Source organism: Fringilla coelebs (assembly GCF_963513975.1).
Source record: "Fringilla coelebs genome assembly, chromosome: 18".
Taxonomy (NCBI): domain Eukaryota; kingdom Metazoa; phylum Chordata; class Aves; order Passeriformes; family Fringillidae; genus Fringilla; species Fringilla coelebs.
Window position 1 is genome coordinate 3,261,446 of NC_140044.1, and position 12,760 is coordinate 3,274,205.

The 12,760-nt window shown below is 40.9% G+C and overlaps 1 protein-coding gene across 2 annotated transcripts; it reads left to right on the top strand.

Moving 5' to 3' along the window:
- The first annotated feature begins 191 nt into the window (after positions 1–191).
- On the top strand, positions 192–10,736 carry STX16 (syntaxin 16). 2 transcript variants are annotated; one of them, XM_084217739.1, is made up of 9 exons: positions 192–533; positions 2,848–2,859; positions 3,901–4,008; positions 4,903–5,043; positions 5,584–5,746; positions 6,681–6,772; positions 6,922–7,065; positions 7,573–7,653; positions 8,749–10,736. In XM_084217739.1, exons 1-9 carry the CDS (start codon positions 399–401, stop codon positions 8,851–8,853), a joined length of 981 nt encoding a protein of 326 aa, XP_084073865.1. In that variant the 5' UTR covers positions 192–398; the 3' UTR covers positions 8,854–10,736. The 2 variants fall into 2 exon arrangements, with proteins under 2 accessions (XP_084073865.1, XP_084073864.1); XM_084217738.1 differs by lacking the exon at positions 2,848–2,859 and having other exon boundaries at positions 192–479.
- Positions 10,737–12,760: the final 2,024 nt, after the last annotated feature.

Below are 12,760 nucleotides of genomic sequence, written 5' to 3' on the forward strand. Positions count from 1 at the left end.
TGAACACGGACACGGACACGGACACGCACACGGGGATGGACACGCACACGGACATGCACACGGACACGGGTGTAGCTGTCCCGGCCCCCGGAGCGCCGGAACCGTGTTGTCGCGGCGGCAGCGCCGGGCGGAGCGGCGCGGGCGGGAGGGCGGCCGGAAGGCGGCGGGCGCTGCACAACGCGGAAGTGCCGGTGCGGGCCGGGGCGATGGCGGCGCCCGGCGGCCGCGGGGACCCGGGCTGGGGGGTCCCGGTCCCGCCCAGGGGCGTCCCGGCCCCGGCCCTCTGAGCGCTCCCGCTCACGGCCCTCTGACGGGTCTCCGCCCCGACCCTCTGAGGGGCGGCCGCCGCGTCTGCCGCGGGCCCCGGGCCGGGCTCGGGCCCGGCGGGGCGGGGGGCCATGGCCACCCGGCGTCTCACGGACGCGTTCTTGTTGTTGCGGAACAACGCGGTGCAGAGCCGGCAGCTGCTGGCCGAGCAAGTGAGTAGTTTCGGCTCCTCCAGCCCTCTGAATTCACGTAGCATGGCTGCTGCGGTGAGTCTCCTCCCTTCATCCTTCTGTACTCGCCGCGCCCCGGGCTGCCGGGCCGGGCCGTGCCCCGCCCTGCCCCGGTTCCCCCTTCCTCCGAACCCTCTCCTCAAACCCCCCCCCTCCCCGACCTTCCTCCCCACCCCGGTGGTTCCTGATTTCCCACTCCTTCACGTTAAAGGAATAGAAGAGGTCTGTGTGTGCTGCTCGGTCCGTGCATAATAAATCAGTGACTGTTGTGACAGCTTCGTGGTGGCATTGGCAGGAGGGGTTTGATGCCTCCTTACCTCCAAAAAGAAGTAAATTCATACAGCAGAACTCTTCTATTCACCTCCCTGTGGGCACTGTTAAATACACTGGTGTAGTTTAGTCCCATTGCTTAAATTTCTCCATGAGTTGCTCTGATGTTCATTGCCCTTTTTATTTATCCCTAAATACAAATAGTACTCAATCACATCTGTGAGAAAGGGGATTCTAGATTCTAGTGTAACTCCTCTTTACAGAAACTACCAAAAGTGACTGGTTCAGAGGAGTTTCTGTAATTGTTCTAGGTTTTGAGCTAGTCAGGCTGTGATGGGCTGCTTGGCAGCTCAGCTCTGCTCAGGTTTTCACACTTCTTGTTTAAACTCATCATTTATTTGTCACAACCACCAGTAAATATCTGCTGGCAGTCTCATCACTCTAAATAGCCTTACATTAATGATTTTTGTTGGGAAAAGCAGTGCTTCCTGTTGCTGGCAATGGTCTTTGTTCATTGCTAACTTTATTACACCTATGTCTAATAAGCTGTGTATTAAATTGCATTTGCAGAACAGGAAATGTCAACAGTAATTTGTATTTTACATGTGTACTTTGCCTCTGCATTTAGTCCTTGTTCATTTTTTTAATGTCACTTCTGTAGATCCTTGGGTTTTTTAAAATATCACCTAGAAAAAGTGAATATTAAAAAAAAAAAGTTTTATATTTTAAAAATATCACCTAGAAAAATATTCCAAAATATTTTGAACTCACTGCTCCTGAGCAATGAAACTGCACTTTACTCAGCAGCCAGTGCAATAACATTGAGCACCTGCATCAAATATTTATTTGCAGTGTTTGTTAACATTAATTGAAGGTTTTTGCTGGGCTGCTCACTCAAGTGCAGAGGAGGCTCTCAAAGACTGGGAGCTGTCCATGTGTGCAGGGGGTGAAAGGAGCCATTTCTGGCCCTGTGAGCATTTCAGAGTCCCACAGGTGATCAGTTTCAGCCAGAAGTGTGGCGGTCTCTGTGAGCTGGTTGTCTCTCATGGCTTAGCTGCCTGCTGCTGTCACAGTGGTAGGTTTCCCTGGGGTGGTGCCCCCAGGCAGAGCTGCTGAGTGCCACCAGGCCAGGGTGGTAAATTCCAGCCCACAGCACTTCAGCTTCCCTGAGTTCATCTCTAGCTTTCCCCTTGAGAAATCCTGTGCTGTGAGAATTCTGTCAAGAATTGCATTCCTAAACGCAGACAATCAAAGCAGCACCTTTAACAGTGGAGTCCTGTTCCAAAAGCTTGGGGAATCTCCTAAGAGATCATCAGCTGCTGCTGCTGCTGCTTTGTCAAACCACAAGGATTCTGTCCAGTTTTAGGTCTGACTTTGTTAATCTTGGAGTGAAATATCCTTTTGGTCACACATCCCCTCCCCAGTGCAAGGACTGATGAACAGAAGGTGCAGATTCGTGTCCTTGTGTATTTTTTCAGATCCCTGCAGGGTTGATGTTCCCTGAAAGCAGAGCACAGCTCAAGTGTGTACAGAAGTGACTGAACATTTGCTTCTGCATTTTGTCCTTTGCTGTCTTTGATCCTGTGAGAACTGGGGAGCTTGTCAATAAATGTCCTACAAAAGCTCCTCTGTGCCCCCTCAATCATAACCAAACCCAGTGGATGCTGAGTGCTGCAGTCAGACTGCCCTTGCTGTCATTCTTCACTGGATTCTATTGCAGGTTTTCTGCCTGACACTTCAGCATTTAGAAACTTCACTGTGCAATTACTTTGTAAAACAAACCAAGCTCTGCACTTGATCTCTTGTGTTCTTGCTGTTTACCAAGGAACTGAAATGTTTTTTTTTAAAGTTGGTGTATTAAGCAAAATGCTGACTTAAAATGCAATATCATGATGTATTTATTGATTAACCATGTCTTAAAAGCCAGTTTGTTTGTTCTTGGTAAACCATCATGCTTTAAAAATAAATCAGTATTTTCTCAACTGACCATGCCCTATATCTGTCCTATGTCTCTTTTTTCCCTTTTATCTTTTGCTGTCTCTAACTGGATGGGGCTGATGGGATCCACAAATCACTTCAGGAGCTGGATGAGGTATTGTTTTTCACATTTTATTCTGCCATGGTGCACCAAGCCTACATCACTGAGCTAAAATAGCCCTTTTTTATTCTGCTAGTTTATAGAATTTCATTGTATAGGATGAAATGTCTTTGCACAGTAGAAGGACAGGCTGCATAGGGAAATCAAGCATTTTGTGATGTTATATTATAAATAGATAAATGTATGAACCAGTCTGACTTATTGTGTGCATGTGAGGTAGAGTGACTTTGCACAGTGAAGCCATTAACTATTCTTCATGCTGTGCATAAATTATGCAAACTTTATTGATCAGGAAATAAGGAATAAAGAAATTGCTTTCAAGAAAGAGTTGCTCAGGAAGGAAGGGGGATTGTTTTTTAAAAAGGGATGAGGTAGGGAGCCACAAAACTTTCCAGGCCTGATAAAGGAAAACTACAAATTTGGGAGAAACTAGGAGGGGAAGTGTTTGTATGAAAGCTTTCCCAAGCAATTAGTTAATGTTGTAATTGGTATTATTGATGATCATCTGCAGTACTCCCTTGGCTTATTGTGTTTAGCACAATTTAATTATCACTAAGTAAGTAATTTAACCATTTGAGTTGCATGTCAGTTTGCAAGAGTGTTTGTTCTTCAGAATAACATTGTTTGAGAACAAGCAGTTATAATAAATGTTTTTTATGAGATTTTCCCAAATGCAGTTTTCAAACTTGCCAAGCCAAATATAAACTGTGCTGCAACATTGGCTGTGAATTGTTGTCTGATAGAAATGCACCAACATGAGAATTACTTGAATTCTCACTGTAATACCACCTTTCCTCCTGGGAAATTTGCTAAGAATTTATTCTAAGAGTAACTCTAAGCTTTCAGATGCTGCAGAAGAGGGAGGGTGTGGGTCATTAGCAGAGAGAGCCAAACCAGGAGACCAGATGTTTGACCATGAGCAAACACATCTCTGAGGTTAATTTCTATGGGATGGCATAGATGCACTTTTTCTGGTGCTCAAGGGTTGGGCTGTAATTAGCACCAGCTAATTGGCTGTCTCTTTTCCCTGTGCAGCTGGCTGATGACCGCATGGCCCTGGTGTCGGGGATCAGCCTGGATCCCGAGGCTGCCATCGGCGTCACCAAGCGCCTCCCTCCCAAATGGGTGGATGGGGCAGACGAGGTGGGTACTGTGCCCTGGCACATCCAGTGACTCCCCATGGGGGGATTTGTTACTGTTGTCACTCCCATTCTGTCAGTTTCGTAGCAGAAAAAAGATTCAAGTAAGAATTTTAGTTGGAATTTTTGTTTGAAGCTGCTGAGGGGTCCAGTTGAATAGACCCTAAAATGGTGGAGATGAGCAGTTCAGTGTTTGAAAACAGGAAATATTATTGTTTTCTAGCAGGAGAATTTTTCTGTCTCTTCAGTCTAGATACCTTGCAAATTTTGGAAATATTTGGACAAATGAAAGGGAATGATTCTGGAAGCATCTAATTAAAAACCTTTTCCAGTATTTGGAATGTGAAGCTATTCTTGACTTTCAGAAAATCCTTTTTTTTCAATGTACACTCAGAACACATGTTGGCTCATCAGTTTGTATGGACAGAACCCATTGTGCAGAAAGGTGCTTAGTTTCCTTTTACAGTATAATCATCCTTACAGATTTATCTTTAATTACTTGGTTGAAAATATGGCATTTAACTTCTACTGTTGAGTTGAGGCTATTCAATTTCTGACAGAGTTAAAGGTGTGACCTGAATTTATTTTTTTGGAAGTTGGCTAAATCTTCTAGCTGGGATGCTGTATAATTATAAAAATATTATTCTAACTTAATGAAGCACATTTGAAAGCAGCAGTCTTGTCTAAGATTAATGAATAGATTTAAAAGAGTAGCAAACTCAATGTCTATTAAGACTATCAGTTTCATAGTCAGCTTTTTATGTGGCTTTTAATAATATTTGGCCTGCCTTTTATGTTACAGATTGCTCTCAGTGATTTTTGTCTAACATTTGTCAGAACCTTTTTCCCCTGAAGCATGAATTAATTCCCTTTCTTCCTGTTGGGCTTTCTGTTTTAGATTCAGTATGATATTGCCAGGGTTAAACAGAAGATGAAAGAATTAGCCAGTCTTCATGATAAACATCTAAACAGACCCACACTGGATGACAGCAGTGAAGAGGAGCGGGCAATAGAAATAACAACCCAGGAGATCACACAGGTACAGAGGGCTTTGGGTCCTAAACCTCCAGTTTGGCACATCTTTAATGCATTAGGATGAGGCAGTGGTTTGCTCTGAGCAAAGGATTTATTTTGTGATCAGTGTTGGAGTGAGACAGAAGTCCTGGGCTCCACTCTGAACTTCCCAACAAATCACTTAAGCCTCCCTGATCTTTTCCTTACCTGTTTAATTTTCTACTTGGAACAGCATTGGGAGATTATCAAATCAAATTTAGAGTTATCTCAGAGAAATCTGTATCTGCAGATGCCTATTCTGAGGCTTGCAGTCCAGCTAATTATAACGAAGCAAATGTCTTTGGTCAGAGGGAGTTGTGTTACTCTGCTGCTTTGTTAGCTCAAAGTTATTTGTTCATTTATGTTCTGTTTCCATGTCTTTTCAAACATTGCACGGGGCAAATTAAAAAATTACTTTAAAAAATGTAGAAATCAAAATATTAGTCTTCAATGTGGCACTTTTGCAATGTGCTGTTTACAGTGTGTGCTGCTGTATGATTTTACACTGATGGAATTGTTCTCTCAGTTATTCCACAGGTGTCAGAGAGCAGTGCAGGTGTTGCAGAGCAGGTCACGTACTTGCACAGAGCAAGAAGCACGTGTTCTCAGGAATGTGGTGTCTTCCTTAGCACAGGCCCTTCAGGACCTCTCCACCAACTTTAGGCATGCACAGTCTGACTATCTCAAACGTAAGCATAAGAGGGGAACAGTAATGCAGGGGCTCCTTCTGTGGAAAGCACTCACTGAGCTGTGCTTGTTCTCTTGGTTGGGGAAACTGAAGCACAGAAGGGTTAAGTGATGCACAGAGGACTAACTACAGGCTGGAATTGGAGAGCTTGTGATTCACAGCCCATGTTCAAACAGCTTTGTTCTACTTCTTTTTCTTGTTGCTAAAGAAGAAATGTCATAGTTGAGCATATCAACAAAACCATATTTCATCCATCCACAATCTTAATGCATTTTGCTTCTCAAATTGGGGTTTGCAGAGCTGCATCTGTTACACTGCTTCACTGCTGGTGAAGCAGCCACTGGTCTTCAGCCATGATACCTACTGCAGGTGGCAGGCTGTGATAGATAAAGCTTAAGAGCTAGTCTGTGATAATTTAAAATTCTGTATCCATAAACAGACTGGAAGTGGAATAATTTCTGTTTAAAAGTAAAATTTTGTTCTATTCTGTTTTAAGCTGAAACAGATTTTTTAAATCTTGAAAGAAACACACAAAAACTGTATTTTTAAATTTAACATTGATATTTCCTCCTCCTATGGTATAAATGGCACAGGTGGAACTGATGATCACAGTTCAGACAAGGATTGTTCCCAAGAGAATTTGTTACAAAATACCCTGGAGTGATCACACTTTAAGGCTCTTAACCTTCCTAAATTTTTTAACTTCATGGAACATATCAACTTAAAAATCACTAATTTAATTAGTCTTACAAGTCTGGTTGAATTTGTTATGCTTTTCTTAAATAGTAAGCCTGACAGTTAAAATTTAAATATTGTGATTTATGTAATTTACTACACAGATTTTCTTTTTTGTGCTTTTCTGTCCGGTGCTTCAGACCTTACCCTGATTATAGTGTGCTTAAATATTATTCTCAAACATGGTTTGTCATTTACAGGTATGAAGAATAGAGAAGAAAGGTCCAAACACTTCTTTGACACCTCAGTCCCACTGATGGATGATGGGGAGGATGATACACTTTATGATAGAGTAAGTTAAGATGTTATTACACAAATTCAATATTAATTGCATTTTCTCTTCTCAGATTGTAAATATCTGAGTAATGAAATCTTTTTATGCTTTTAATTATTTCCATGCCATTAATATTAGTTCAACATGTAAATCTTCTGTTTCAACAGGGTTTTACAGATGACCAATTGGCATTGGTGGAGCAAAACACGCTAATGGTGGAAGAGAGGGAACGAGAAATCCGTCAGATTGTGCAGTCAATCTCTGATCTCAACGAGATATTTAGGGACCTGGGAGCAATGATAGTAGAACAGGTACATGGACAGCACAGTGTTAGTGAGAAATGGGACATTCCATGTAGTGTGAAGGCTTCCAGACTCACTTTTCCTAATTTGCTTCTTCATGCTCCGGTTTCCTCTGTTTGAAATCTGCCACAAGTTGAGTTAATGAAAATAAATTAATAGAGATTCAACTCATAATGTGGGTTAGACTTAAAAACCAAAAAACATAGAAAGCCAAAGTTTACTTGGTTATTTCTCCCAGAGATCAGTTTATGTTGAATTTGTCAGCCAAAAGCACCTGGTCTGGAATTAAGATGTTTGTAAGGGATGTGATGTGAGATGGTGACAGAGCTGCTATTAGGAACTGAGCAAGAAATTTGCTTAATGAAGTCCCAACTAGTTCTGTAAAAGTTCATTGTTTACATAGCTCATGAGCTGTTTGCTGTGAGTGTTGTTAATTACTCTGCTGCTTATGATAACATTTGCTTTATGAAGGTCATTTAGGTTCAATTTGGTGCTTGTTTTCTCCATTTTATTTAGGGAACAGTTCTAGATAGAATTGACTATAATATTGAACAGTCATGTATGAAAACTGAAGAGGGTCTAAAACAACTGCATAAGGTAAGCTGATTGAGTACTTAAGCCATTTTGCATATCTAACAAGCTTTTCTAATTAAATAGCTATTAAGTTATCAGTCAATTTTCAGTTGGACATTGTCCCTTTTAGAAATTCCTTCTGTACAGTACGAAATGTCCAGCTGTACTGTAAGAGGAGCTTCCCATGTAACTTCTGGTAATGTCATGCTTGATGCCTCGAGTTGATTTCTTCAAAGACTTTCTGGGCATCCAACCAATGTGCTTTGATATTTATATTGCTGACCTGGTGGGACCTGTCTGCTTTGAAAAGCCAGGCACTTGGGAATAGGGCTGGTTATTGGGTATCTCACTGCAGATTTTAGTTTGAAAACATTATCTCAATCATGTGAGCAGAAAGAATAATTATTAATGTTTTCTCATACCATCTAACACTTGTTAGATGTTAGGTCCAACCTTTTGCTCTAATGTGCAGTTTTGCTATGAACACCTGAAAAGTTTTAAAAACATTTATCTCAGCAGATCAGAGTTTTGTGGTTATTTTGTTTTGGTTTCATTTTGAAGGCTTATTAATTAAAAACAAAATACAAGCTTTGTTTTGTTTAGCTTCTATTAATAGACTTTAATTTGGCTTTTGGAGAGTTTCCTCTATGTTATGTCCTATTAATTCCCCTGCAAAAAGGAGGAGAGGGATGAGTTACGGTAAGAAGAAGGAAGGAATGAATAGAAAACTTGAGCACCAACTCAAAAATAAAGCTTTCCGTTCTAATTGAAATGAAATGAAAATGCACAGCTGACCAGGCGCAACAAATGTGCCTATTAAAAAAGAAATTTTGCTGTGAATTTTAATGTCCTTCAAACATGATACAGGAATCTTATCTCAGCAAATGGAGTCTTTAAATTAACATGGGTGGATGTGACTTCAGTGTTCATTTACCTTCCCTGAAGCTTCTGGTGCAGATCAGAGTCACTGTGTGGGAATTGCCTGCAATCTACATTGTATGAGATGTCAGGTTACCAAAGAACAATTTGAAACACATGGACTTCACTTCCACTAAACAAGAGTCTGTACTTCAGCCTTGCAGAAATCTAATTATTAACTCTTTCCTCTCTGTTTTACAGGCAGAGCAATATCAAAAGAAGAATCGGAAGATGCTCGTTATTTTAATTTTGTTTGTTATAGTAATTGTCCTTATCGTTGTTCTTATTGGTGTAAAGTCACACTAGGTTTCGCTTCATTTTCTCATTTTTGGAGTTTCTGTGAACTTTTTTCCCAATGTGAATGGATGGACCTGCACTCCAGAAAGCTGCCTTTGAATGTACGAGCCCTTGTGGTGCAACGTCTGTGCAATGTTTCTGTAGAATTCTTCAAAGTACAAGTTTGGTGGTCTGTGAGGTGTTTGTAAGGATTATATGGAAAATGTCAGGAAATTTGATGCTCCCACACAAAAAAATTTGGTGCTCTATGCAGAGGTATTTTGAAACACAGTACTTAAGAATAATTAAAAATTGAAGTTAACCAGTGACTACAGTAATTAGTGTGTTACTGTGAACAAAAATGTGTTGTCTTCTATATTCTTATGTCATAATTGTTACAGGTTTCAAATTTAAACCATGTTACTGGTTCAATGGGACTGGATGTCAAAAATTGATCTTAATGTAAAATTTGTTGAGACACAAAATTGTTTGATTGAATGCCCATTCTTCCAGACTCAAAAACTCCAAAGAACTGGATAGGCAGCTAAAAAGGAAGGCTTTTAGCAATCAGAACATAATCCAACCCCTGTGATCTTAATTTAGATACTGCACCATTACTAAGAATCAGTGGTACTTGATCTTGTAAATAACAAGATGTAATCACTGGCATAATTTAACATGTTTAGTTAATTAAAAAATTTTCTGAGCTTGAGTAATCATGGGAATGATTTTCCTTCATTGGGATGATCATATATTTTTTTCATGCATTATTTTTTTAGTTAAAGTACAGACATTACATTAAAGCAGTGAAGTTAAGCTGAAAAAATGGAGTAGAAACCCAAAAAGAGAATCCCTCTGGCCTGATGCAGTGAGTCTTGGATGTTTCAAGCTGTAGCTGCTGTATAAGTTGTTTATTTTACAATGCATTTGTCCATATGGGTTTGTATAAGGAGTGGCTTCACTACGGTAGATATTACATCCATTTTCCCTGACAGAAAATTCTCATTTAAATGTCTTCCTGGGAGAGGACATGTTTGTGGTCTTTTACTGACCATGAGAGGTGTCATTCAAGTGACATGTTACAAGGCCTTCAGTGGAGAATTTGGGGTTTTCACTGCTTTTTTCAGTGGAGAACTTTGCTGCAGGCCGTACAACAGAAATTAAGGCACCATATAAGTAATAGAATACTCTTAATTTAATTCAGGCCTGAAGTGATGTGCAATTATAGAGGCCTTGTCTTAATATTTTTAATATTGCTTTTTATATGTTTGGTTGTTTTTTTATTTCCCCAAAGGGACTGTAACTTCCTTCATTTTCTGACTGATACACGTGCTCCCCATAGGCCTGCAGAGCTGCTCTGCTCCAAGCCCCAGAAGTGCAGGTTCACAACACTATGATACTCAAGTTGCAACTGTTGCCTGCCCTGAGTTTCTTTACTCTGTGCTAAAGAGGACTTGAGACGCAGCTTTACACTGACCATTTTCAGGGATTGACCTGAAAGCAAAGACTGCAAAAACATGAAAGCCTTGGCTTTTTGTGGGGCTTATGAAAAGCTTTGTACCACTCTTGTTACCTCTAGAGAAAGGGGATGTTGAACCACCAAAACTGCCAGTTCAAGCTCTTCATGGAATTCATGAAGTAAATTGGTGAAAGGAAGAATGAGGCTTGTGTTGGGTGTGCAGCTCCCCTGTTCTGGTGATAGATCTTTCAATGATCGTGAGTAAAACTACTGTCTCCCTCGTGCTGGCTGCATCACTTGGTGTGAAGCAGCAAATGGCTATAATTTAATATACTGTATTTGCAACTTTCTCTCTAACATGAGATCGTGTTATTTATTTCTGTCTTGACCGGTGCTTTTGACATTTTATCATGGCAGATGGTTTCAAAGAAGTAATAAAACACTTCCAACCTAATTGGGCAATTATTCTTTTTTTTTTAATTTAAATTATAAACTGAAACATACTTTTGTGATGTTAACATGTTTCTGTTCTTCATAATAAATGAAAGTGGCAGTGATGTGAAATATCTTTTTTTAAAAAGTAACTTTCTGTAGCACAATATCATTTGCATTGTCAAGAGCTATTTCCCATGAGTTATGCCCGCTGTCTACCTATTTTCTACCCAAATTCTGTATGAAGAAATGCATTTTTAATGAGGTTAAACTCAGATGTCAAGTGTCCTATGTAACTTGGGGTGGAATTTATTGAAGCTTGAATCTATTGAGGAAGAAAACTCAGGACAGGCTGGATTCTACATAATTGCTGGTGTGTGGCTTATTCTGAGTCAGTCTGAATAACTGTCAGCAGTTCAAGCAAACCTGATGCTGTGCTTTGTGGGAGTATCCCCACAAAAGGGGATCTGTCCGTGCCTTTGGGCAATGAAAGCCCAGAAAAGCCACAGCAGCTGCTGCCTCCTCAGGTGTTCCAGGAGCTGCCTGGGCCTCCTGCCTTTGCTTCTGCCCAGCCCTGGAAAACTCTGTGTGCTGCTGCAGCTAAAGCTGGGACCCTCTCTCAGCCTGGGGCTTCTTCATGGGTGCTGGATTCTTCTCAGCCTGTATGGAAGCTCAGATTCCTTACAAAAGAACAGAACAGCATTCCCAAAGCAACTCCCAAGGATTTGTGTCTCCTCACCTGGTGGGAATGGCCTGTAAAGCTGTTGCTAGTACACAGTTTCTCAATTAAAATGCATGTGAGTGTGCAAAAAATGAGCTGCAACTTGTTAACAGAAATAATTTACATGCCAAAAGGACAGTATTAAAAGCACTGTAATAGCAAATTTATTTTTACTGCAAGTTTTCTCTAGAAACTGAAAATAATGTGGAAGAACTGGCTTTTCTCTTGCTGATGTTTGGAATGTGCTAAAAATTGGATATCTATCCTTAATGCTGTGTTCACTGCCTAGATTGCATTGATTTAAGGTTTGCTCTTATGAACCACAACAGAAAGGAGTCTTAACTCTTGCTTAACTGTTTGGAAACTGCTTTTGGTACAGCCTTGCAAAACTTAAGTTTTTGGATAGGTTACAGTGAAACTGATTTTGTTGGAAAAAAATATGCTTACTATTTAAAAAAACCCAAACCAAACAGCCACCTTAAACAAAACTCATTAAAACAGGGAATTCATTATAATTTTGCATATTAATTATGATGGATTGTGTAAGATCCTATTTTACTGGCTTAATTCCATGAATACTTATAGAGGATCAATAACTGGAAGACAGGTCCTTGCTGCAGCTTCTGCTGAAGCTCAGACAAAAAGAAATGTTTGCAGCTGCTGGTGGTGGAGTTTCCCAGGGAGTTTCTGTAGATCGTAGGTTAGGTGAGTGTTTCCTACCATTTACTTGCTTTTCAAATGCTGTAGATTCAGGGAATGTGCTGGGTTTGGACTCTCAGAGCAGCAGAACAGCAGATTTTGAACTCACTGATTGGGAGCTTACTGCCTGGAGGAATCTCTGGAATGTTTCAATCCTGAAGTAGTGGCTGTGTGTCCTCTCACTCCCATGCTGATCTTATGTGTTGGCATAACAGTGGACCCTGACCAGTGTATTTTCTGTGGCTCAGGGAAGAGACTCGTTAAAGTTGGAGCCTGTGTATTTACTCTCCCATCTGTGAGGATGCACGACCGACCTCTGCAACAGATGTTCCTACAACTTTTATTTTCAATAAAGTTTCTGTGATGTCCCTTCAAAGACCTTACTTTAGGGAAGTTTGTTTTTTTTCTGGCATTCAGCCTGGGTTTTGGGGTGTTTGTTTTTCTTTTAGGTGTATTTCCATTATATGCATCAGAATTCACTTCTCCCGCGTAGGTGGAAGATTGCACAGACCTTCCTGGCTTTCCCGGCTGCAGATCAATGAGCATCAGCTTCCCCATGGAACGGTCAGAGCATCAAACCTGTCTGAGCCCCAGGAGCGTTCGGAACACGCTCCCAGGGACAGGCT